At 41.1% G+C, this 26,161-nt stretch overlaps 1 protein-coding gene across 7 annotated transcripts in view; it reads left to right on the forward strand.

Moving 5' to 3' along the window:
• The window catches only part of akap13a (A-kinase anchoring protein 13a), a 124,143-nt gene that overhangs the window by 94,665 nt on the left and 3,317 nt on the right, over nt 1–26,161 (forward strand). For 6 of the 7 annotated variants that reach the window (XM_085157923.1, XM_085158161.1, XM_085158392.1 and 3 more), the window contains 20 exons: nt 290–357; nt 469–535; nt 1,099–1,246; nt 1,439–1,551; nt 1,767–1,913; nt 2,924–3,180; nt 3,569–3,694; nt 4,207–4,324; nt 7,190–7,438; nt 7,544–7,620; nt 10,160–10,341; nt 11,155–11,237; nt 11,356–11,544; nt 15,001–15,153; nt 17,796–17,869; nt 18,772–18,816; nt 21,282–21,332; nt 21,523–21,795; nt 23,293–23,472; nt 23,905–24,202. In XM_085157923.1, coding sequence (XP_085014049.1) covers nt 290–357; nt 469–535; nt 1,099–1,246; nt 1,439–1,551; nt 1,767–1,913; nt 2,924–3,180; nt 3,569–3,694; nt 4,207–4,324; nt 7,190–7,438; nt 7,544–7,620; nt 10,160–10,341; nt 11,155–11,237; nt 11,356–11,544; nt 15,001–15,153; nt 17,796–17,869; nt 18,772–18,816; nt 21,282–21,332; nt 21,523–21,795; nt 23,293–23,472; nt 23,905–24,202 — 2,898 coding nt within the window. The remainder of the gene's footprint in view (nt 1–289; nt 358–468; nt 536–1,098; nt 1,247–1,438; nt 1,552–1,766; nt 1,914–2,923; nt 3,181–3,568; nt 3,695–4,206; nt 4,325–7,189; nt 7,439–7,543; nt 7,621–10,159; nt 10,342–11,154; nt 11,238–11,355; nt 11,545–15,000; nt 15,154–17,795; nt 17,870–18,771; nt 18,817–21,281; nt 21,333–21,522; nt 21,796–23,292; nt 23,473–23,904; nt 24,203–26,161) is intronic. The other variant, XM_085158239.1, reaches the window with a different exon arrangement.

The following is a 26,161-nucleotide window of genomic DNA, read 5'->3' on the forward strand; positions in this document are numbered from 1 at the left end:
ACGGTGATTCGAGAATGTTTACATGATTTAAATTTTCCCATGCAATTCGGTGGTGACGTGCGTGTGTGTCATATCTGTTTTTTTCCCCCCATCTTCCACGAGCAGCATTACCCCTCGATTGCATCACATGCTTTGCTCCAGTCTGGCTTTCATTAGCAGGCTGGTGGAGTTTCCTGGCCGGCTATGAAAACCAGTCAGATTTTCTAGCCCCCACTTTTCCGCACACCCTCACATGCCCCACCACCACCACCATCAGGCTAACAGTATTCACTCCTTCTTTTCTTTCCAGACTGCAATGCTTCCGTCCACAAGGGCTGCAGAGACAGCCTGGCTGTTTGTGCCAAGGTGAAGATGAAGGTACAGCTTCCTCGCAGTTACTCCTCCGCCGATTCTGTAGTACTCTGCTGTCCCGAAGCCAATATCGATTTTCTTTTCATTTATGCTTTTTCTCACCGTTTCTCTGCTTAGCTGCCCAACCAACAGTTTGCGGTACCAGATTCGAGCTTGTTTCCTACAGTAACGATGAGGAACAAACGTGAGTGTGAAACCAGCTCAAGTTGTCACAGCCAATAATTATTTGCAGATTTATCGCCAAACTTCTCTGATCCCCTAATAAGAGGAGATTGAAGGGTTTTTGTGCACATTTATTTTGTTCTGATAATTACTTACACTAAAGTTGGCAAAAAGTGTAGCTTTTATCTACACACCGTGACAGAGTGCTTCTTTGGGGTTGTTCTTAGGACCAGAGTTCAAAGTATTGCTCCTAGAAAATGCAGCCACACTCACACACACATACACACAAATATGATTTAAACAGATTCAAACTGTTAAATTAGTCAAAGGACAAAACCTTTTTCCTTTGAGTAGAGAAGCTTTATGCTGTCTGCTTGCTCTGAAGTCTCCTAATAAATTATGTTTAAGAAAGTAGACAGTCTGTGAGGAGAGAAAAAGATGGATTGTATTTGCCAAAATACAGTCTTAAAACCATCGCTTTTACCTGTCAGTGATTTAGCTTAAAAGTCAGGATAAGTTAGGATCTCCTGCTGGTTTTGAAAAGTGTTCAGATTATTGTTGTAATCTAAGTTTGCTCTGGTCCAGCTGGTGGGACAAAGGAACGCCCCTGGTCGGCCATCTTGCCCCCTGAGGACCATTCCACCTTAATGATCCCATCACGGAGACACACCAACATCATGACTTTCACGGGAAACAACCTCTCCAAGAGTCTCTCAATAAGCAACATTGCTGGGTGAGCTGCTCTGTGTGTGTGTTGGAGTGAAATGTTTCTGTACTTAATCTAATTTCATTTTTAATAGTTTCGTTTGTAATGCATTATTTGACCCCTGTACAATGTGTTTAAACAGATATATGGGTGACTGTGTATGGCCTGTTACAAAGACAACATTAATAACGTGAATTTTATTATCGTGTCTCCATTCAGTCCGGTGTTTGACGAGATGCCCATAAAAGGTCTGCGGTATCTCTCTCAGTCCACCGACTCGCTCAACAGAACCAACCAGGTCACAGAATCCATGGAATCACTTACTGATGAAGGTTAATAAAGGCACACACACAAATTCATTGTCCACCTTTTTTAATTTAAGCTATTTTAATGTGAACAAATAATTGCTTTTTTAAAAATAAATAAATGATTAATGCATATACTGCACCGAACAGAAATTTAATGTGGTTTATCCAAACCTCTCACCTGTAGATTATCGTATAAATGGAGGTTCGTTTTATTAATTCAGGCTGTGTTGTTGACTCAGGAACAGAAATGATGGATGGGCAGCTGATGGGGGAGTTTGAGGCCGAGGCCAAAGAGCTGGAAGCAGACTCGTGGAGTTTAGGCGTGGATCAGCAACACCTGCAGCAGCTGGACAAAGAGCTGGTGAAGAGACAAGATGTCATCTACGGTAATCACCGCATATAATACTCACTGCAGTAACTTTGATTAAACGTAATTTAATCTGAAGATGGTAACTGGCAAAGCAAGGAAAGGTAATAGTTAATTAAATGGAGTAACAACATTTTTAATCAAGCTCATTCTTGGCCTGGTTTCCTACATTTCTGTGTGTCAGCTAGCAAGGAAGCATCTAGTAAAAGTGGACCAATGTTATTTAAAGCAGACAAAAACTCGAGAAAGGAGGTAACGCCTTTAAGCCCAGGATTAACAGTGTTAGATAAAATAAAAATGTCACTGCTGTTTCATCTGTGTCATTGTTATTTTCATGCCTGATGGACTTTGTTTAAGGGTGAACCTACAGTATTTTAATTGGGCCCCACTTAAGGACTTTCTCCTGAATTTCTTCAGTTGTAGCTACCAGGCTCTGTGATCTAGTATGGCTTTTTTTACCTGATTGAAATGTGCACTGAGATACTCTTAATGCGCCTGAGCTGATTTGAATCTATTTGTAGTCAAATTTTCTTCGTAGCTATGCAGTGACCCCTACCACTGTAGTTGCAGATCAGTTGTAAAGTTATGAACTCTATAAAACTCTGTGCACCTCTGATACGGGGAGGGTATAGATGTATTTGAATAGCAGGTGGTGTATGCTGGTGGCTGTCATTTCCGCTTATTGTGCACCTCCAATTTTGGGTACCTGCTGGAGGCATGAGTCTCTGCAGGCATCTTATGATACATGAGTGCAGGGATTCCCAGATGGCACAGATTGCTGCAGCAGTTTGAAAATATGAGAAAGTCTGCAGAAAACTTTGGAAAAACCTCCATAACCACTTTGTTAGCGACTACTTCTTTTCCTGTTCCACCAGTGAAGCTGTCCTCTTTCTGAGCTGTGAAACCTGTTATTTAGGAGAATCATGCAGGGAATCACATACAAGTGGAAATGGCGATGGTGCGATGCTGATGTTATATGTCAGTGACTATAACGGAGGCTTAAGTGTGATTTCCCTTCATGTCCTGCAGAACTGATGCAGACAGAGATGCATCACGTTCGGACGCTGCGCATCATGTCAGAAGTGTACAGCAAAGGCCTGCAGAAGGAGGTTCAGCTGGAGCAGCAGATGTTGGAGAAGCTCTTCCCCGTTCTAGATGATCTACTTGAGCTCCACACACAGCACCTCCTGCGCCTCCTGGAGAGGAAAAAGGAGAGCCAGTTAGAGGGAAGAGTCTTTGAAGGAGGCTTCATCATCAGCAGGATAGGGGACATCCTGGGTAGCCAGGTGAGAGGGGGGAGGGGCTGGTTCAAAATTTATTTCTATTCTTTACAACTGATTTAACACAAGCTGGTTTTACAGAAAACCTAAAAGGTAACATGACTGTTTATTTTACAGAAACGAGATGTTTTTCTGAAAGGTTATCGACAGAATGGATGTGTTTTCACGGCTGTTATGAAAGGCCTAATGTTGATTTTTCTGTTCTCGTCTAAGTTTACACCTCCAAAGTAAATTTACACAATCTCTGAGTCAAATATTGCTCCCACAAATCCCAAACATTTGTCTCAGCTCACGTTTGAAGTTCTGAAACTTTGAAAATAATGTTAGCTTTTTAACCTTTATTTCTGCTCTACCGATGTTTCCGTGTGCTTACATCTGTCAAATCCTTCTCTAGTTTTCGGGATCAAATGGTGAAAGCATGAAGAGGGTTTACGGAAGATTCTGCAGTCGCCACAACGAAGCTGTTAACTTCCACAAGGACCTCCTAAACAAAGACAAACGCTTCAAAGCGTTCATCAAAGTAAGCGTCGGGCTTCTCTCGCGGATTTATCAAGTGTCTGTCACACAGCAGACGAACTTTCCAGAGAAGTCTCTTTTCATGCTTTTTGATGAAAACACATTTTTCTTCAGGATGTCTGGCTTTCCAGACACGATTGTGTTTGTTGAATAGAGTTCTGACATTGTTTTCTCTTGTATGGAAGTGCTTGAAGTAGCGTTGAACAAAGAGCTCGTTCTTATTCTGTGTTGCTTTCCTTTTAGTTGTATTATTTTGCATCTGCAGTTCATTTCAATCAGGGCATGTGCTGGAGACATTTGAATAAAAGCTCTATTACCCTCGAGGCAGTTTATTTTTATTATAGAAACGCCAGTGCTCGCCATCATAAACAATAACAATAAACACCCTCTCAAGTACTACTGCTGTATTGTTCTACGCCAAATGAGTTTTGCAGCTTCTCGCTGGTTATGTGAGACCCTGCCACCTGTTGTGTGTGGGCATGTTTTACTAAAAGCACCTCTCGTTTATTCTTTCAGAAAAAGATGAGTAGCAGCATTGTGCGGAGGCTTGGCATCCCAGAATGCATCCTTCTTGTGACCCAGAGGATAACGAAGTACCCCGTGCTGATTCAGAGACTGCTGCAGCACACTAAAGGTTATTTTCATGTTGCCCTTTTTTTCACTTTTAGTTTGTCTATAAAACTGGTAGAAACAAAAGCACAAACTTGGTTCTAATTTTTCAGATGCTGGATTACTACAGATTGCTGCTGCGGGCTAAATATACTGAATTTCTTATTAATCGATATATTTATTACACATTTTCAATAAACTAACAAGCAAAGCAACTTCAAGAAACTAACAAAGACAAACCAACCAAACAACCAGAGGGTTCCTAATCGAGTATCACTTTGTAAGTTTGTTGCTAGCGAACATTCCAGGTTGCAGTTGCCCGAATAAGGCCGTAATACCACCAAAATATGCAAATTCTCATGACCATTGATCAACAACCACTGATCAAAGGAGGCCATTTTCGTGAAAAGGGAAAGACTATGTCTGAATCGAGGAGGGGGGGCTAAGGGTACATCTGTCACCATCTCACAATGCTGTGATTGCACCCTTTCCCCAACTCTCTGTGAATGGTACTCATGGCCATGGCCTGTTGATCAATGGTCATGAGAATTTGCATGTTAATGAGCAAGGAACTGGCCTCCCAGCCCATTGTTCCTTCAGTGGGCTGGTTTCAGTCGTTATGCAAATGTACTGTTCATAAGATTGGGGAATCCTGCAGTCAGGTCACTTGGATGAGTGACGAAACGTTTCTTCCACTGAAAACGTTACGTCCAGATGAACAGAATCAACTTTTGGGGATTTACTTACCTGCATGATTGAGTATGCATCAAGGCCCTAATGTATTTACTACCCTTAAATATGTTGATGGTAGCTGCTTCAGTCGGTCGACCTGGTTATTTCCATTGTCGCTTATAAAGTCTGTGGTCTGGTCACTGCGTTCCTACAAGTTTACTTCCTATGTGGATGTTGCTTAAATCTTAATTCAAAATTTTACTAAGTTTCACTTAGTGCAGAAAAAAATGTGTGAATTTTTAAGCAATATAATTAAGTCATTTTTCCCATTTCAGTTTTGGCTTTTTTAATTTTAGAACAACAATACAATATTTTCTTTACATCATTCTCTATGATTTATATATTTATTTAGAGAGTTTATCTACAGTAATATTTATCACATCACCTTTATCCTGAGAATAGAAAATAAACTCCTGGAGTACCTCATTATTAATATTTTTCCTGACAGCATTCGGCTCCGCTCGTACACCGAAAAGCCGCCCACAGCAGTGTGCCGTTTGTTTTAGGAAACATCCTGAAAAGTACAATTTCTCGCACACAGTTTCATATATTTTGAGAAGAATGAGACATGTGCTGGATGGATGTTTATAGGATAATAGATCAAGCACACTCTGAGGAGCTGGAATATTTCACACCATATTTATATCTGATTTAAAGCAGCTCTCATCAGCTGGCCTCCCACTGTGTGCATTCTCTCTAATCCCTCCCCAAAGCCTGTTTATAGTTCTATGTGGGATGGGGGAGCTCTGCCTTAATCCCCAAGGTGCTTTAAGAAGAGTCTCTCCTGCCAACTCTGATATGTACTGAGAGGAAATAACACAGTAGAGTCACAGTTTGAGATTATATTTTCTTGCTTTGGAGCACAGGCGTACAACGCAGGAGGAAAATATTCCACTTTAGGGAAGGATGTTGCATGCTGAGCCCAAAACTCAAGAGTGTTATATAGAGTACAACAAGTGTGCATTCGGGACAGTTTGACTGGGGTTTTCCTCACTTTGCAGACTTAAAGGGCACTCGTGACTTTACTGTAATCCTTAGAGTACCCCAGCGGAGACTCCATGTTTCCTGACTCACGGCAGACCCTGATATTTTACTCCTTTGTTGTTATACTTTAAAAAACAAAATCCCTATAAATAAATGTTAAGCTTGAGTCACTTGACAGTGACTCAGCCGCTGTTCCTACACATACAGTGGGTGCTCTTACGGCTTGAGTCCCCTTAGAGTAGAGGGTCTATTTCAGCCCACAGGTTGGCTTTGCGAAGTCATCAATTACTACGGTTTGTGATTTGTGGTGTGCACATGAAGGCATAAGTACAGGGGAATGAAAAAGTCTAGACAGCTAAAAGGTTTTTCTAGGTCTAAACAAGTTATTCTGTCTGTCCGTCCTTGCATCCAACCATTTTCTTCCACATCAGGGGTGACGGACAACCATTCGCATTCACACCTATGGCCAATTCAGACTCACCAGTTACCGTAACGCCATTTGTTTGGACTGTGGAAGGAAGCAAAGTATGTGGAAAAACCCACATGGGGAGAACATGCAAAATCCATACAGAAAGACATATTTATTTTAATCATCGAGTAAAACACTATTTTCTTAATCACAAAAATCTATACATTTTGTGCTTTTCAGGCACGATCTCTAAATTGTTCTGCAGCGTTCTCCAAAATTATCAAAACATCAAACGGCAAAATAGGGAATGAAGGTATTCTGGCTCCAAGTATTGCTCGAACATCTTACTAAGAAACTTAATGATCATTTTAATTTGCTATATACATACTGTAAATGAAGGGTTTTCATTAGACATGTACAAGAATTAAAAACAAATTGTAAGATGTCTTAGATGTCTCTATAATAATATGTGTGACTCACTGTGACCAGCTAATAGCATAAAAAAGCTTTCAGTACTCTCTTCCAGTGAGTGTAAATGCAGCCACGGTTAAAATACTGAAATGAGAAGTAAAATGTCACTTCATCGTCTGCCGCACTTAAACGCCACCTGTCTGAGGCGTTCAGGGTTAAGTGTGTTAGATTGGAGTCATTAAACTACCAAATGTAACGGTGCTCCATTTTTGCTTCAGCTGGTTTGAAATCACATTCCTATGGTAATCTCTTGTAGAATAAATTTTCGAAAATCTTGTCACACGTCTAACACAGAGAGCGACGAAGACTACTTTGACCTGACGGAGGCTATTCGACTCGTGAAGGAGGTGATAGCGGCGGTTGATAGCAAGGTGAACGAACACGAGAAAAGACGGCGCCTGAAGGAATTTCACGGCCGTATGGACAACAAGTCGATTATGATGATGAAGAACGGGCAAATTTTCGCCAGGGAGGATCTGCTTAGGAGGCGGCTGATCCACGATGGAGCGCTGCAGCTGAAAAACACCCAGGGAAGATTAAAGGGTGAGGAGTTGGGGATGGGAAATTTGTTAGTCTTTTTAGGGTCTAAAATTTTGATGTATTTAAACGAATCCAACAACAACTGATTTTCTTCTGGTCGTCTTCCAGAGGTTCATGCTCTGCTCCTATCAGACGTCTTCGTCTTCCTCCAAGAGAAAGACCAGAAATATGTCTTTGCCATGCTGGTAGGTCATCTCTTTCCCTCTCCTTTGCCCTACAGTTATGAAGAACTCATGAGGGCTGCCAGAGTTGATGCTGTCATATTTTCCTCTCCCACTGTTGTTGCTGTTAGCAGGAGCTGCCCTTCTTAGCTATCCCATTGTGAAATAATGCCTGCCTCTTGCTAGCACGCTAGCTGCACCTAATAAAGCTTATCTGGCCCTGGGCTCCTTAACCCAGCTGTGATAAATCATATAGGTTTGAGTTGTTTTTTCCATGTTTACAGGACTCACAGCTTCATGGCATGCCACACTCTCTCTCCCTCTCCCTCTCTCACACTCGCAGGAATGGAAACAGAGGCAGGCTGGTGGCTTAATAATCACATCCATCAGTAAAAAAAGAAAAAGAAAAAAAGCAAAAAGCCTGCAATGTTTGAGTTGGAGCTGTTGACATTAGAAAGGGGAATAACATGTGGTTTGAAATGGATGGCAGCCATGTGGAGAGGGTTTGTTTTTGAGAGTATAGGCATCAGTTCTGTGGATCAACAAGAGTACATGTAGCTACTGTAGCAGGTCGTAGATCATCACCACCTTTACAGGAACACAGACCTGTAGAGCTAAAAGAGAATGGATGATAGGAAATAAACAAAAAACATAGATTTGGCTCCATATTGTTGTGTTACATTTATTCAAACTGCTGTTACTTACATGGGCATGTGCTTAAGACAGGGGAGTATTGCCTTGCCTCTGTCAAAGGCCTGAACAACTCAAAGCTGAGAGGTTTGACAAAAGCATAAAACAAGAAGGAAAAGCAAAAGATCTTTCGTCATATTTGCTTTAACTGTACAGCACAACTTTCTGCTGTGACAATGGCTCCAAAATTTGCCTGCTTTTACTTCATTACTCTGAGGCTGGCCTCAAAGATGCTCTCTTCTGTCCGTGGCTCCATATCTTTGCTGGAATGACGATTCAAACATCAAAATGACAGCAGAAATGATCTACTTTGAAAGCAGAAATGGTCTCTTAGGAAACTGTTACACACTCAGTAAATACACCTCAGCTTTCTATTTTGTTGCATTCAGTGCTCTTAGCTTGCTGGCGCAGAGATGTGGTGGCCATGCTCTATTCTATTTAGTGTGATGTGTGCATCATCACCACAGCTTGAAGCTGGGAGCCCAAAAATGAACAAAGCTAAAGTGCTTTTTTTCTCATGGGTTGATGGGAAAAAAAGTTACACAAACTGCACAGGAATGGTAGCCATTGTAGTTCAAACTCACACGTAATTGGACAAATGAGCAGCATGTTAAACACTTTCAGTCAGTGACTGCCTAAAGCTTGGAACCAATGATCATCACAAAGAAAAGACTTCCTCTGAAATATTTTTTGGTTTCTGTCTTGTCTTCAGTTGGGTTTTTATTTTTGTGTTTTTGGAGTCTTTCTGCTTGGTTGCTTTCCTTTGCTATGGAAAGGATCCTGTGATCATCCACTACTGCTCTCTTTTGTGGACATCAAGGCCTTTTTATGTAGCTGTGTGTTCTTTTTTTCCCATCCACACGTACCAAAGCTCTTGATCTGGTCTCTTGTAATGTTCCCCCTCTTTCTCTCTGTGATGCGTTAGTTTTGCTTTTGCAGCTTAAAGATAGTATTGCGAGCTCTTCTGGGTTGCATGTTGTGGGATTTCTGAATGCAAATGCCACATCTAAATCTCCAGACCTTTTATCGGTTTAACTGACAAAGAAGTGTCTGAGAAATAGCCCACATAAGTTCCTGCAGACTGACGGCTGTTGATAAAGACTGCAGTTAGCAGTTATTGCAGTATTTTTGGTGAAAGTATCCAATTAAAGGTGACAATTTGCACTTATGTTTAGGTGACTGATGTAGGAATGCATAGTTCCCCCCTCTTCATGTTTAATGTGGATTGTTTTTAGTGCAAACTCAATCTTTCTGTTCCACATACTCACTTGATTTGGTTTAAACGGTAGAACGTGTGCTGTGGATTTTCCTTCCTATTGTTTACAATGTAGTCACACCAGGAAGACAAACACACAGGAAAAAAACTCAACCTATTCTTTAAACCTCAGACAAGTGGTTGGAGAAAAAATGTAGGGATGTGGTTACAGCTTTGGAGTTTTACTGGTTTGAAAAGAAATGATGCAGTGGTTTGTGGTGTGCTTTACAGTGTTGGCACTCTTAAGAATGCAAGGTTAGCAGAGGCTCTGTGAATCAGCCGACAGCCATGATAATCATAAAATTAGCCAGAATGTCAATTTGGCTTCTTCTTTTCTCTTTATTCCATATTTTTTCATTTCCCCCTTTGTGTCTGTGATCCCTATTCATCCCTTTGTCTTTGTTTCTCTTACGCTTTTCTCCTGTAATTATCCTTTTTCCTCCTCTGCTTTAGCCCACCCTTCTTCCTGCCTTTTCCATCCTCTTCCCTGATCCTCACCATTTGTTTTCCCTCCACCCCCTTTCCTCCCTCCTGGCCCTCCCCTTATCATCTCTCCTCTCTCTTTTTTTTTTCCTTCTCTTTTTTCATTCTCCTCCCATGTTGCCTCTCTCCCTGCAGGATCAGCGCTCCACCGTGATCTCCCTCCAGAAGCTGATTGTCAGGGAGGTCGCTAACGAAGAGCGCGGCCTCTTCCTCATCACGGCAGGCATAGAGAAGCCGGAGATGATGGAGGTCCTGGCCAGCTCGAAAGACGAACGCAACACCTGGATGCAGCTCATCCAGGAAGCCATGCAGTCTATGTGAGTAGAATTCATATTAATGTACTTGACACACAATTATTTTTGCATCTTGTAATCTACATGTAAGAGCAAGTATAGACCCCAATCTTTTCTGGTTTACCATAACCTGTAACCTTTTCCGCAGAAGAAACTCTGCCTCCACTGTGCTTTACATTAAGGGCTCTGTCTCTCAGAGTTCATCACCCGTCCAGCTGTGATGTAAACCACGAGTTAGACCAAGCCCAGTTCTGTGGACAGAGCACTGTGCTGTCAGGAGGATTAGCACTACTCTACCTGGGGATAGGATGTACTCAGGGACAGTCTAATGCTGGTTTGGCTTCAAGGACAGCTCGCTATAAGCAGAGGATTATTTGAATGCAGCCAGTGGGAAGGAGAGAGATTAGGCACTCTGTCTCCCTCGCAGTCTGACTTCTGCCAAAACACAAATGGAGATCATGCTATTGGCAGAAATGATTTTTTTTTTTTTTAAAGGCTATGCCTTCTGTTTTTTTCTCTTGAACTAAAAACACCATGTGCTTCAAACTTCTGGGAGAGTTGTCTGTTGTCCTGTGGGAGGGAAGCTAATGGTTATTTTCATGACTCGTCTTTTTAAGAAGTCTAGAAATCTGTAAAATGTTGCAAATTAATGAAAATGTCTCAGAATACTGTTTTTAAGTTTTTAATTACCAAAACTTTAGTGAATAATTTAACTCCAGTTAATTGATTAAACACTTGTACACTGTAAGTGATGTAGATTTCTGGTTGTTTGTTGGTCTTTAATCCTGTCTAATTTATGGGATGTTGTACATCATCTTTATTTTCTTTATTGGACAGGGACAAGGATGAGGATGAAGGGATTCCCAGCGAGACAGAAGATGACAAGAGACAGCTAGAGACTAAAGCAAAGGAAATGAGAGGTGAGAGAAATCTATTAAATTAGTTTGTGTGATAGCAAGCACACACACACACACATTTGCCTGAGATTTCTCACTGTTTGTCTTTGTGTCTTCCTGTCCGTCTGTCTCTGCTGGTCAGAACTGTTGAGGCAAAAGGATACAGAAATCATGTCTCTGCTGGAGGAGAAGGTGCGGCTTTTCAGAGGGATGTGGGAGGGCGTGAGCCCAGGCGAGGAGGCCTGTCGGCAGGTCCAACCTTTCTTCAGGTCACCCTGCAGCCTGGAGCCGCCTGGGGGGGCGTCCATCATGAAAGATGCCCTGCAGGAAGGTAAGAAAGACGGGTTGTGGATGTGTGCTGTGGATGCGTCATTCATTGAATATACTGAGGAAAAAATTTGAATGAACGAAAAAAACACAGTGAGAGGCTTGTATACTAACATTGTTACACAATGAACATAAAGTACATCTTTCACATGTTATCCTGTTTACGCTTTTAAATTTTATCATCTAGGCAAACTTAAAAGTATATAAGAAAGTATGTAAAAGATTGAGTGGGTAAGTGCGATATCCTGAAGTTGTGTTTTTAAAGCCTTAAACGAAGCATTTTCGGCTCCTCAATCAGGATACCTATGGCCTAATCATGCCCAGCCCTTCATTGTCTGTTTTACTTTAAATGATACCACAAGTTAGAAAATAAACATCAGATATAAATCAGATTGCAATTACTTGCAAACCTTCAAACCTGTCAGAGTGGTTGCAGTCGGTCTGAGTCAAATTGTAATTGTGTGGAGACAAGTTGCTTCCCACCAGGCAACCTGTGATCAAAACTGATCGCATGGTGACTGAGGATGTTGTACGCTGCAACTACTTGCAATGAATCTCTGACAGCAAAAACATTCAATTGAATCAATGGGCAACCACTGATTTTTTTTTTCCTAGTTGGAAGGAGGGTTTCTTCCTATTTTTAACTCTGGTGTGACTGAGCTATTAGCATCCACTGTGGTGGGCGTCTGTACTAGACATCGGGCAGACGTGCTTGTCAGATCCCCAAATCACCTCAACTGGCTCCTTTCGATGTGGAAATGTAGCAACTTTACTCTGAGCCCCTCGCAAACGACTGATCTCATCAACCTGTCTCTAAGGGACAAGCCACTCTGCCTTCGAAGAAAGCTCATTATCGCTGTTTGTATCCACAGTCTTTCGGTCACTATTCAAAGACCATGGCTATAGGTGAGGATAGGGAGGCAGGCGGACCATCTTTCGCCTTTTAGTTTTTGGTCTATTCTCCTTTTAGTGAGATTTGAGTTCTTAACACCAAAGCGATCCTAACACCGCATTTGTAAATGACACCTTGAGAATAAAAGAGGGTATTATAACATCTCATTGAAGAGAAAGCACAGACTCATTCATATGTATAGCTAATTTCAATTATTAACCAAAACTTGTGTCATGACATGAGGCATAAAGCCATCTGCTAAAAAAGCACCTTATTATTTTTCATCAATTATGCACATATGGACATTTCTGCCCTCACTTTTCATTCCACCACACATTTTTGAGGCTGCAGGTGAAAAGGATTCACTTTGGCAACCACATGGAAAAATTCACTGTAAAAATTTCAGTACTTTTTGTATAAGGAGTTTATATACAATTTGTATGTAAAGAAAACTTGTTTATTCATTTTAATTCTTCTGATGAGAGCCTACCGTGTTATTAATCCCTAAGGAAATGATGTAATTGAGTATGTAATGAGCTCAGTAGTTGGATCCCTTCATAGCCCGAGAGAGAGATTCAAGTGTATAGCAAACATTAAAGGAGTCGGCATGCGTTTTGAGACTTTACTCCAGCGCTTGTTGGTGCTTTGGCAGTGTTGTTCATCAAATGTGTATTAGAAGAAAGCGGAGAGGTGAGCTCAGAGCAATTACTGTATCCTGTGTTAAAGGTATTGAAATATATGTATGTATCGCTTTCACTTTACGTATCATTTGCACTGCTTTATTTCAAGTGTATGGGTTTATTTTGGATTTTACATGATACAGTCTAACAACAACATGCAGGGATTTTGCAGGTGCTGCAAACTCGTGAATGTTAAGATGATGTTTTCAAGGTTTGAAAAGTGCTTGGATTTTGGATTAAGTGCTTGAAACTGTATTTGCATTACTTTAATGGGGAATTGCTGTTTGAATATTAGACAGTTTGCTTTTTAGATAATTGAAAAGAATAAACTGGAGAAAGCTTAATAGCGTTTGTCTTGTGGATAAATGAAGACATGTCTGCCTGAGCCTTCTGGGCATGATGCTGCAGTGTGATGTGCCAATCTTTTTTCCATGTGTACCCTTTGACAGATCATTGGGTTGGAGTTTGTTATTCTAATAAGCATTAGTGTGAAAGCTGAAAATACAAAAAAGATCAAGCAGCCAGGAGAGTTTTAGCTCCTTCCTACAGTCAAAAATGGAAGCAAATGATTGCATAACCAATAATCAATCAATCACAGTGTTTATTTAAAGAACTTTTAAATAACATTTTAGATATAATTAATGACCAAAATTCTCATGGACATATCCATCTGATGTCTGATATCTATTAGTTGAAATCAGGTAAGACCGCATCACAAATAAAATTTCTAGGATTATCCGCTTCCTATCTTTCCATTTCCGTAGACTAACGAGCGTGCTGGTTGGAAGGCCCTCTCCTTCATCATCTTCAGCATTCCTAACAGTGAACTGCAAACTCAGCAGGCTGTGGGGCCTAAATTAAGCCACCGTGGCCTTAACAGCAGTGCAACTGCACTGTCTTCACTGTACAGAGGTTACATGAATAGTGCCATTGTGTTCTAAGAATTGGAAGCAAAAATAATTTAAGAGAGTTTGATCTGTTTTAAGGATTTTTACCAGTAAATGTGGATTTAAGACAATTTTGGACTTTTTACGGGCCCATTGATGTCCTCTTGTAGCACAGTGACAACAAGCTTTGAGTAATAATGAAGTGAAACATTAATTTTGATTATGTATGCTGGGAAATACTTACCGTTCTTAAAATGTAGTTGAATATGACAAAATGAAGAGAAAAGCTGAACCTGTTGTGGGTGTGTGTTTTTGTCTGTGAAGGAGCCGAGTAGCTTCGGTGGTCAGAGTGTGACTTGCGTAAGGAAACAGCTCCTCATTATTATTTAGTCCCGCTGCAGGCAAAGAGTGTTCCACAAAAATCTGGAGCTGGTTAAAAATACAAAGGATTTGTTTTAAAGTTTACAGGTTTGGTAAGTTTGTGACAGTTCAAAGAAAAACAGGCTGCAGCTCTAATGGAGGTTGGATGAATGAAGGAAAACTCCTGTAATGATTATAACTTTTCAAACTAGCAGTAAAAGTTTACCTACTCTAAAGCACAATGTCTTTTTCACCTCGTCCTTGTAAAGCCCGGAGCAGTAATTGTCCTTATTTGATATGTGAATTGGCAGCAGTAATGTGATTTCTCCTCCTCAGGTTATTGTGTTTTACTGAGAATCTGCCAGACAGGAAAGGTCACAGTGTTGCATCAGTACACTGTATGCTGATAGCAATGCACACATCTTTTCAGAGTTTCTATACATTTCAAATTGCGAAGCTGTTTAAACTTTTAGTGAAGAGGCTCTGCGGCGCTAATAGGTTGTCAATAGTTGCTTAGCAACAGGAGCCAGTAGCAGCCTGCCAGGATATATGGCTGCAGAGCTGAACTGTAACACAGTTAGCTGGATAATTCACTTACTGACCTGCACGCTGATGTTTCCTTCTGTGTGTGTCCGTGACAGTGGAGACGTTGCAGACACTGGTGAATGGCAGCCTGGGCGGGGCCATGGCCAGCGTCCAGGAGGGAGGAGGAGGTGGTGCGGGGCCGGTGTGTTTGCCCCGCAGGGCTGAGACCTTCGGAGGCTTCGACAGTCACCAGATGCACAGCAGTAAGAGTAAGTGTGCTGCTCTGGACATTTGTTGGTGTCTTTTTCCTTTACGTTTTATTTTCTTCTTCTTCTTCTTTTTTTTTTAAAACATTGTGCAATCCAGTCCAGTGAAACATGCTGAACCCCCACCTGCTTGTCAAGATAACTGCACCGACTTGGTGACTGGACTGCAAATGTGTAACAACACTGCTGAAAGCCAAAGCACAGTTTTTAAAAGTGGAATATTTCATTTTTCATCTTGAAACGGGGTTTTGGTGGTCATACCCACCGCTCCCCACAATTCCCCTGTTCAGAGCAGTTAGATAAAACATTTCAGACGGAGGCTTGGACAGCAGAGCTGGAGCTTCCTGAGGGAAAGGTGGCCTGGGGCGATATCTCTGAACTGGTGGCTTGCAAGCTGATAGTGTCGAATCCATTGAACCACAAGAGCTCTAAGAGGTCCAGATCTCTACATCGCCAGCATACCTGGAAAACTACAGCTAAACAATGATATTTTTGTCTAAAGGGGATGTCTCTTAAACACTATTGCAGCCTTGATTTATTTAAATAAGCAAACATAATGAAATATAGAGACTAATGTAAGGGAATATAACAGATAGATAAATGTGTGGACTGTTAATTATATTTTAAAGTAAATGTAGACTTTACACAAGTCTCTGTAGGTGGAGAAGGAAGAAAATGTAAATCAAAGAAGAAAAAGGTGGAGCATAATTTTCAGATGGTATGCCAGATTCAACATTAACATAAACACAACATGAATGTAGGTCAGCAGAAAATCTTTTGATTTCTTCCCGAGTTTCCGCAGAGACTATGTGAGAGCCACTTATTTTATTGACATAGCAAACCCGGCTGTAACCTTCACAGGAGTCACTTGTTGACAATATAAAACCTGTAATACTTTTTTTTTGGTGGTGGGGGAGGGGGGGTTTACAAAAAGCTCTCCTGCAGACTGTTTGAGAGCTTGCATTTCTGAATGGCCTGCTCTGCTGCACTGATCTGTCAGACTTTGCTTTTCACTGAAATGTAGTGAGAATTTCTCATTTCCCATACATCCAAAGAAATGATGGCCGCCAAGGAAGTCGACTCTGTGTCAAAAGCATGAATTATATCTACGATTCCCCCAATTTTAAGTGTCATTTCTGTTTTTTAAAATCATAGAATTTCACTATCACACAAAATTGCACAGGATCGCTCTCTAATGGTAAACGAAGGACTTTTATTAACCTTGTCAGAAACGACAGGGTGGAGAGAAAAAGTGTTTCCTTGCAGGGAGGGGTTGATCAGCTTGAGGTCTCGGTTGATATTAATATTAATAATTATATCACCTCACATTATTTCAGTATGAACACCAAATAAATTCTTAATTTGTACACTACGTCTATCAACTCTGTTTAAGTTACAAATCTACACACTGCTTTTTTCTTTTGATAAAAGCTAAAGCTTCAGTGTTCATTTAGCTAATTTTGTTCCTCTTCTGGGGCCTGATTAGAAGCCGGAAGGAAAATTGGTCAAAATGCAGACTGCATAAGTTAATAGACTTTCAGCATCACAGCTCTGTCATTAAGATGTGGAGATTTGACTATAATTGCAGTGTATTTATTTAATGAAATCCATGTGTCATTTAGATGCCATTGTTTTTCAGCTGCAGCCCTGGTGGTGTTAAATGACAAATGTGGATAAAACAACCCAGCAAAACTACAAAATTAGTAAAAATGGATCTGAAGAGGTTGATTTTTGCAACCTGTAGTTACTCACTAAGTCTCCATCCTGCTTCATAAAACACAAATTTTGCTTTTCAGTTACAAATTTGTGCTCACATTCGCCAACAAAACTTTTCACCAAGAAGAAAGAGTTTGCATTTAATCACCCACATTCTGATAAGTAACCATAATTCAGTCAGGGCCATTGTAATCAAGAGGTTGTTATTTCCATCTGCAGTAGTTTAGATTTGGCGGTTTGGCTCTGTTCTGGGACGTTCCCGCTCTTCCATGTGCACATATGTGGAAGGAAAGGCAACATGAGCTGCCATAACAGAACAGCCATTAATGACAGACGTTGTCACCGATTAAGTTTTAGCATTAAAAGAGGATCTGGGGTGGTGGTGGGGGTTGCAAAGCAGCCTGCAGATGTGCCACAGCTGTGGAGAGGCTAAAGGTCCTGGCATGATTTGGTGCTGTAGTCTGTAGCTGATACACAGAGCTTTGCAGACCCATGTCTACATGTCGTGGCTGTCTGCTGTCACCAGATTACCTGGAATGCTTCATATAAGTCTGTGCTCTCACTGATACTTCAAAGAACTTAAACTGTTCATTGACATGACATCTGACCACTGCAGTGTTTCGGATCTTTTTCTGTGTGTTTTCTTTCTTTGTGGTGAACCTGTGATCTGCAGTGCTTTCCTTTCCTGTTCATCCAGCTGTTTTTGGTTTGGTTTTTTCCCCCAGCATTTGACTTTGACTGAGCAGAGCAGCTTACTGTTGTTGGGTTTGTTTGTTTGTTTGTTTTTTTTTGTGGACATAGCCTGTTGTTTTGGTTGAATTCCAGTCACATTTGTCTTTTTTCATATTCTAGCTCTTAGAGTTCTCCTTTTGTCTTGCAGCACTCTTCTTGATCACATCTTTTTTTCCTGTGGTTTCTCTTTATATCAGGTGGAGACAGAGATGAGAGTGAGGATATGGCGGGAGACCTGCGCAGGACGGAGTCCGACAGCGTTTTAAAGAAGGTCTGCATCCCAGCAGCCAGTTATTCTCCTTGATCCTGAAGCCAATGTGCCCCTACATGTCACAGAGAACCTGAGGGCATGTGTGGGGGTGCATTTGTCCTCCAACACTAACAATACCATTAAGATGAATTTAACTGCTTCTCTCCCCCCAATGAATTAGCCTCTTGACTTTTCCTCCCAGGTCCCATTGCTAATGGCGACCATCAGTTGTGTAGGATTCAATAGATGATGGAAATGAATGGAGTGCCTTTAGGTGCTGCTATTGTAGCTCTGCACTGGATGCCAGCCTTTGTAGTCATTTATACTGCATATACCAGCAGCTGGACTGCACATTATTGTGTCTTGAATCTTTTAGCAGAGACAGGCTACAGTAAACGTAATGTGCTGTTTAATAAAGAAAAAGGAGCCAGCTATTCACCAGGCCATTCCTTGTAAATGCTGCTCTCTGAAAACAGAAGGGAAGCATTTAATTTTTCTTAACATTTCACCCCAGGCACGGTGCCAAAGTTCAAAGAGAGTTCAGCAGTAAAAGAAGGAGGGTGTTCAGAAGTCCGAGTCATCATTAAAAAACACAATGCAGAGTTGATTCCAGCCTTCCATCTTCTATTGTATTCACGATGGTCTGTGCCGTTCTTTTGTAAACTGAAAATACCTTTTTAGAACCGTTCGTCTCGTCCCCATTTAAAATAAAGCGGCACGGCACTAAATCCGTCACACATAATCAGGGCCAGATACAATTAGACTTGACAGCACACCCACATGTGCAACTTTAATCACATTCGCTCAGTGATATATACAGTATACAGGCCCACATACGCATACTGTACACAAGAGCAGATGTTTGCATGCGAGTATGTTATTGTGTTTTAGCTTACTCAGTGTGTCTTAATGTTTGTGTGCAGGGAGGAAACGCCAACCTGCTGCAGCTGCTGAAGAGGAACAGTGAGGTAACACTGACTTCCTGTGTCTAATTCAGTTCAAGTCGCTGTTTACATAGAAACTGCCAAAACCCTGTGTCAACGGCATTGTTACCGGCATTAATCAGCGTGTTGTCTCAAACAGCAGTAAAGCTCAAGTTCAGCCAGAATGCGTCGGCCCAGTTTGAAATCTGAGTCTTCCACAAACCTTTAACCACAGCACTGATCATGACTCAGAACTGTGATGGACTGTTTAATTATTTATTATTATTCACTTGTTGAGGTTGATTTGCCGCTAACAGCTTTCCTTTTGCCACCTATCAAACACTTTTATACTCCATCAATAACAACGTATAAATTTTTTTATAAATTCAAATTTGAAATTGTTTTTACTTAATCTAAACGACCCTGCTGCCCACATTTAGGGATTTACTGCTGTTTCTGTAAAAAGCTCTGCTAAGTAATAAATAACAAAATAGCTCAAAGTGAAAGTGAGCGTGTGCCAAGCAAAGTAAGCTGTCATTTAATAAAAGTAGGAAGAGTTTTAAGTGAAAATTGTTATTAAAATGCACAATAATCAGAAGCAGCTCATGCAGCGTAGCGCTGTAAAATAACAGGAAAAAACAAGGCTTAACTAATAAATATTACATTTTTGCAGCATCAAAGAACAGTAAGCAGTTCTAAAAAAGTCTAAAACCATGTTAGTGGGTCGGTGAAGTTGTTTGCGTTTCATGTTGCTAACGCTGCACGCGAAATAAAACCATAAATGGTGCAGAGCTTAGGCTACATGACTTTTGCAGCTTTGGGATCATTTTCAACAGCAGGAACAACAGCAAATCAGAACATTTGATCAGGAAGAAATACATCGTCGGAAATCTGTGCAAAAATCACTGTGAATAATTTTTAAGCTGATATCCAGCCCTGAGCTGTTTAGCAAAATGGCAAAATGGGTATTTAGAACCTTTTATTTGAATAAGTCATAAACGTATTTAAGTATAAAAAAACATTAACCATAAAAATATGCCCAAAGTAGTTCTAATTATTTAATTTCTTCAATTTCTGTATCTGGCTGCTTCCTAAAAGTATTTTATTTAAAAAGTAAAATTACTCATTAGTCAGAATAGCCAGTCTTTAGCAAAGAAAAACAAGGGTTACCCCTAGAATAAGTCCAAGAGGGAAACGATTTAAGGCTTTCCATGGCCTCCCTTTGTACATGCCTCTGTCTGCAGATATGGGTCCTATTCTGGTGTATTGATGCCTTTGGCTCCTTGTCATATTCGTTGAGCTATTCCTGAACATTTTTTTGCAGTGAAGCAGGGAACATTTTCCTGGTGGTTTGTGTGCTTTTGATAATATGTGTGTGCTTAGTCAGTCATGATGTGTAGGTCGGTGAATTAAAGTAGCATTTACAATAATGCAAGACTTAACGATTCAAAGAAGATCAACATTTGTAACTTCATCTGTCAGCGGTTTTATTATGGTGGAGCTATAAACAACTTTAAGGCTACGTCCACACGTACCCGGGTATTTTTGAAAACGCAGATTTTTCTATGCGTTTGCACCTTTCGTCCACACGTAAACGGCGTTTTTGGTCACTGAAAACGGAGATTTTTAAAAACTCCGGCCAGGGTGGATATTTTTGAAAACTCTGTTTTTGCATTTACGTGTGGACGAGAAAAATGGAGAAAATGCAGCGTCAAAGGTGTGCGCATTTTTTGACGTCACACTGTGCGCCACGTTATTGTTTCGGTGAAATTAATTTCTACAATACTGTTACTGTTAATTGTAGTCTCTGCAGTGTTTAAATGCTTACATATACACACACAGTTACTGTCCCTCCACACATACGAATCGGTTCTGCTTCTATGCCCCATCCTTGTTTACTATTTCCCACCGAGGCTTCTAGACTTCTGATTGGTCAACATTTCTGCACGGTTAGGAATATATCGCCACCTGTTGCTTTGGCATGTTCCTAGCAGCGTTTTCCTTTATTTCTGCCTTTACGTGTGGACGGGATTATTTTTTAAAACGAAAACGGAAGTTCTCAGTTTTCAAAAATTCCCGTGTACGTGTGGACGTAGTCTGCTGTAGTAAAATCAGTTTTTTATTATTACATTAAAATATTCTGTGTGACACCACAACATTTCCTTCAAACGTGTCACTTTATGAAAGCTGTTTTGTTTAGTTCGCAGTAACGTGGTTTGGATCAGTTTTGAGTACTTGTAAACACTGATGACAAATACAAGGTTACTGTGCTAATATCTGAGTGCAGAAAAGGTCAGATCTCTGTAAAGTTAAATCAGCATATTGTTATAAATTGATATTGTATAAAACACCGCTACCAATAATGGTGAGTTTTAACATGTCATGTGGAGCAGTAAGTAAGGCAACATCAAAGAGCTTTGTCCTTGCAGCCGAAGTGGATTTTTCTCCTGGATAACAAGAACACAGCTGGAGGTTTGAGGTTATACTCACTGCTCTCTCTTTTTCAACAGCAGGTCCTCCACAGCGTCTCCAACCTGCATCTTCTGCTAAGCACTCTGCAGGTATGATGGTTTCTAAGCATTACAATACATCCAGCGCTCCAGATCAGAACTGACATGATGCAAGTCTGTGAAGCTTTCCAATGAAAAGAACAGAAAAAAGACCTCCATCCACATAGAGCCAGTGCAGAATACCCCACAATCCACAGGATGGGTATGTCTAACCTAATCTCTGTGGCTCTGTCTAACACAGGCAGTGGTAGTCCAGCAGGACAGTTTCATAGAGGACCAGCGGCAGGCCCTGAGTGAGCGCTCGTCCTCTTGCACATCGTTATCACGACCGTCCTCCCGGCCCAGCTCGCTGATCGAACAGGAGAAGCAGCGCAGCCTGGAGAAGCAGCGGCAGGAGTTGGCATCCCTGCAGAGACAACAGGCAGCTCATGCTGAGGAGAAGAGGAGAAGAGAGAAGGAGTGGGAGCACAGGGAAAAGCAGCTCGCTGAGAGGGAGGCACAGGTGCACGCACAGGTAACTATGCATCATCTTCCACTAGCCCTGTTTATTATTAATAGTTTCAGGGCAGCTATAATTCTGACAGTAACCCCCCAGGATGGTTTCATGCTGCAGTGTTTCACTTCATGCGGCGTTTTATCTGATAAATTACAATGCGTACTTGTGCAGGGCATTAAAGTCTTCTGTGGTGCTTTGAAGAGATGGTACACTGCCTTCAAATATAGCTTTCACTGACAAGCTTGAAACGCTGAAAGAAAAGTTGCAGGGTCAAATTTCACCTGACAAGGCTGTAAAGGCGTGGTAGTAGATTCACCTCCACGGCTGGCTGAAACGTCGCACTAACTAAAGGCTGAACAACATGCAGTAAACATTCTCTCTGTTTGTGAATTAGGGCAGCTGTAAAGCAAACCATCTAGTAGGTTGGTGGTTTGATTTCTGGCTGCTCCAGTCTGTGTGCCAAAGTATCCTTGGGCAAGGATATTTGACACGTTCATCATCTGTCTGAATGTTAACTTAAGATGTAGAAAAAAGTGGGTGAATGAGACACATCAGTGCTCAATTGTGCAACTTATGCTTATTGTTTTCCATATTAAATTACTGCCAAATGGCAGAATGATTACAAAATAGTGATCACTTAGTCATCCAGATCTGCAAAGAAACTCATGTTTAAGAGTTTGAGCATTACAACAGTACAAGAAACCCGAACTATTCGAGATGATTAACGTTCTTTTAAAAAGCCACAACTTCTGGATTAACCCTCGAGTTCTAACCCACCACAGGGTTACGTCTAATCGTACATTTTGAAAAAACACACGTGAATCGTGATACTTACAATAACAATGTTCGTATTTTCTGATTGCTTTGACTTTGGAGAAATTTTATTTTGATGGGGTTAGGGATTAAAGTTCAGGGTGGTACGCTGATCATATGCTGCAGGTGTAAACAGCAAAACGAGCAGCAGTCTATGGTTTGTTTACTGGTAGTGACTGCACCTTGGATGATATGAGCAGTATATCCTTTCATCTGTCGAGTGGGTCATTGTTCGTTTAAATGGATTTCGCACTCATTATCACCAGCGCGTGTTTTTCCCTGCAGTGTGTCCCCAAAGTTTGAATACTTAAAGGATAATAAGTTGATTGTGGGCTAAAATCACCAAGTTAAATGCAGTTGTGATCAGCTTCATAATGCACAGAGAGCAGCAGCACCTGTGGAGTTATGAAGTTGATTTAATATATGAGGAGACAATAAATTATTCATTCAGCATTGGTAAAGTCTAGACTTCAGTTTTGTTTTTTCCAGCTTATTTTTTCCTGATGGGGAAACGTGCATTAAGGAGAGGTTGAGACACTGAATGTGATCACACTATTAAATCAGGCAGTCATTAGCTTTTATTCATTCAGGCTCAGTTATTGCAGGTTTCCACTAAAGGAAAGGAGCTGAAAACATACGATGTGACGCCTCACGTGTCTGTCAGTTCAATAAATCAATCTACACTCGTATCAACCGCTGCAGGAGGAGGAAATCCTGAAGCAGCAGAAGGACCTGGAGGAGGAGAAGCAGGAGCTGCAGAACAAGAAGGAGGAGTACCAGAAGGATCTGGAGAGACTGAGAGATGCCCAGAGGAAGCTGGAGAGGGACAGGGAGGCTATGCAGCGGCACCTCAACAAGATGGAGGACCTGCGTCTAGCTGAGGTGAGCAGGGACACTCTGAAAAGCATAATAATGATAACACAATCTGCTGATCCCTGCAGGGAAACTGCCTCTTCTGTTGCCCCCTCAGCTGCAGGGGAACACTGTGTGAGCCTGGAGGGATTCATTTTTTGCGCTCAATGACACTCCAGCCTGGTTGATGTTTATGGATGCTTACAGCAGAGGCTTGAACTTGGGTCCTCTTAAAAGTGGATTTAAAAAAGCTCTTGGCCACATTTTAACTAGCGAGCATTTCTGCAACACAAACCAAACAGCACTGTTATGTTCACTGTTATATGATCATTTTCCAAAACTGAGCTCTTCTAGAAACAGTCGTGCTCATCATTTAGCAAAAAGCCTTTCATGCATATTCACATACAGATGTAGACCGCAGCTGTTCATCTTCCTAAGCGCCTCTTGTTCCTTCCTTTCCAGAGGACTCCCTCTACAACGTCTGATGAGTTCGCTGGCAGCTCCCAGTCTCTGCAGCTGGACCCGCCGGAGTTCTCCTCCTCCTCTTCCTCGTCTCTGCCGAGACTGCAGCCCCAGCGGTCCAAGCCCAAAGGGAAAGGCCTCAATCCCTTTACCTCATCCTCCACGAACCTCAAGGGCAGCGAAGGCAACAACCAGATCTCCAAGAGCCTCCTACAGCTAGCCAAGAACAAGGGCAAAGATGGGAAGGAGAAGGAGAAGAAGAAGAAAAAGGCCAAAGGGGGGAGCGCACAGTCAGCAGGTATAAGATGATAAACCGGCTGGATCGAGTCGAATTGCTCAGTGTTTCACAGTGAGTCAGCAGGTTGGAGTGGAGTGCTTTTTGTCAAGGATGTACTGTGTTTAGTTATTATTGAAAAGGAGACATTATTGGTAGACATGTGGATGGATGGATAATGGAGGGAGAAGGAAGGATATGTCAGGTCTACAGCTGAGTGCAAAGTTTCAAGGTAGTTTTTTGTTTCCTGCCAAAGTGCACCATCTGTCACGACCAGCCAAAAAAAATTAGTTTTCTTTATGACTAACTTAGAAAAAAGAATTTTTTTTTGACCTTATAAAGTTTGAATTTTTTCAGATATTCTTTTAGTTTCTGCTAAACTGCAGCATTTCAGAGAAACCACCACGGAAATGATTGGAGACAAAATCTGTTTAAATGTATGCTCTTAAGTATCTAATCTGAAGCCAAGTCGGGACGTCTGAAAGGAGAATGTGTCAAAGTTTTACCCTTTTTTTGGTGCAAAATTCAATCTTTGTGTTACTATCCCACCACAACAGCTCAGTTTGATGACACTGCCTCAGGAAACAGAATGAAATGTAAACTAAAAAGAAGATATTTTAGGAGAAAGCCGCTTGAGTTGATATATGCACCTGGCTAACGTTGGAATATACATTACAAACACGAAGACTAGATTTTATCTTTTGTTTTCCCCTATTGGAAGAACATGAAGAGGGAGTTTCCTGTTTTCCTACTGCCCAGTTTACATGCATGATGGTGTTTCTAGTCTAACTGCATTAGAAGTACAAACAGAATAAAAAGGCTCCATATAAATACCTCAGCCAGAAAGAAACAGGTCCAAAATTATTTACATTTGCATTGGATTCAGAGTGGAGGAATATTCCTTTTCCTAATCCAATTACAGAAAATTCGAGCATTTTTCCTGCACAAGTCCACCGTGTTGATGTACATATGCGGTGACGTATGCTTCTGCCCTTTGTAGAGATGTCTGCTTCTGATCTGAACAGCTTCTTTCTGAATTTTTTAAAATACAAATGCTTAATGAATAAATAACACTTAAAAAGAAAATCCACCTTTAGAGAGCTGATCAGTGATTAGAAATGCATTGTGCATCCCTGCATGTAAACACTATACTGCACCATATTAAACTACTTTCTGTGTCAGCTGTTGGCCTGATATGTTCTGTCACAATGAAAGTGATCAGAATGATCTGAAGCCAATCTTGTTTTAAAGCAGACTTGGAAAAACTGTGAGCTCAGTGAGAAACAGACGTGTAATTTTGGTCACATGCTCAGATCTGCTCAGGCTGTCATGAGGTCTCACATGGAGCTTAAATTTGTTACAATATTAAATTAGTCACAAAAGTAAATTATTCGACTGTCCTACATTTTTAGGGGGATCTTGAACACTGTTAGAAGTGAGCTTATGTCTGACACAGAACTACACTTGTTATGAAACACATGAACTACATGTAGATGTGAACTGATGGTTCTGAAATGAGCAGTGAGCCAGCATAAGGCCACACAGTTGGGACTCCCTGTTGGTAACAACATATCTTTAGGAGTTTATTTTGTGTTTGAATTAAAGTGCCCAAGGGGAATGCTAATATCCTACCCAGCTGTGACTGCAGCAGTGTGTTTGCTGTGTGTTGTGGGTCTCTTGATGGCAGCAGAGTTCAAAAAGAGATACTATATGCAGTTAACCCATACTGGCCAGCTTCATTATACAACTCAACCAGTAACCATTTCCAGTACGTGTTACTAAGAACTTAAACAGAAGCTACAGTGTCTTTGATGACAACCACCACCCTTGAGTAATGAATCGTTTATGTTTAAATTAGCAGCAAATAAACATCAGTGACAAAAATGGCGTCCACTAAACCATTTCAGATCTTCTTTGGGTGTAATTCCATTTCAGCGTCACCATTTTCTCTTGCATTTTCCCCACTATAATTTCCTGGATGGC

The sequence above is a fragment of the Neolamprologus multifasciatus genome, chromosome 1 (assembly GCF_963576455.1).
Source record: "Neolamprologus multifasciatus chromosome 1, fNeoMul1.2, whole genome shotgun sequence".
NCBI classification, from domain to species: domain Eukaryota; kingdom Metazoa; phylum Chordata; class Actinopteri; order Cichliformes; family Cichlidae; genus Neolamprologus; species Neolamprologus multifasciatus.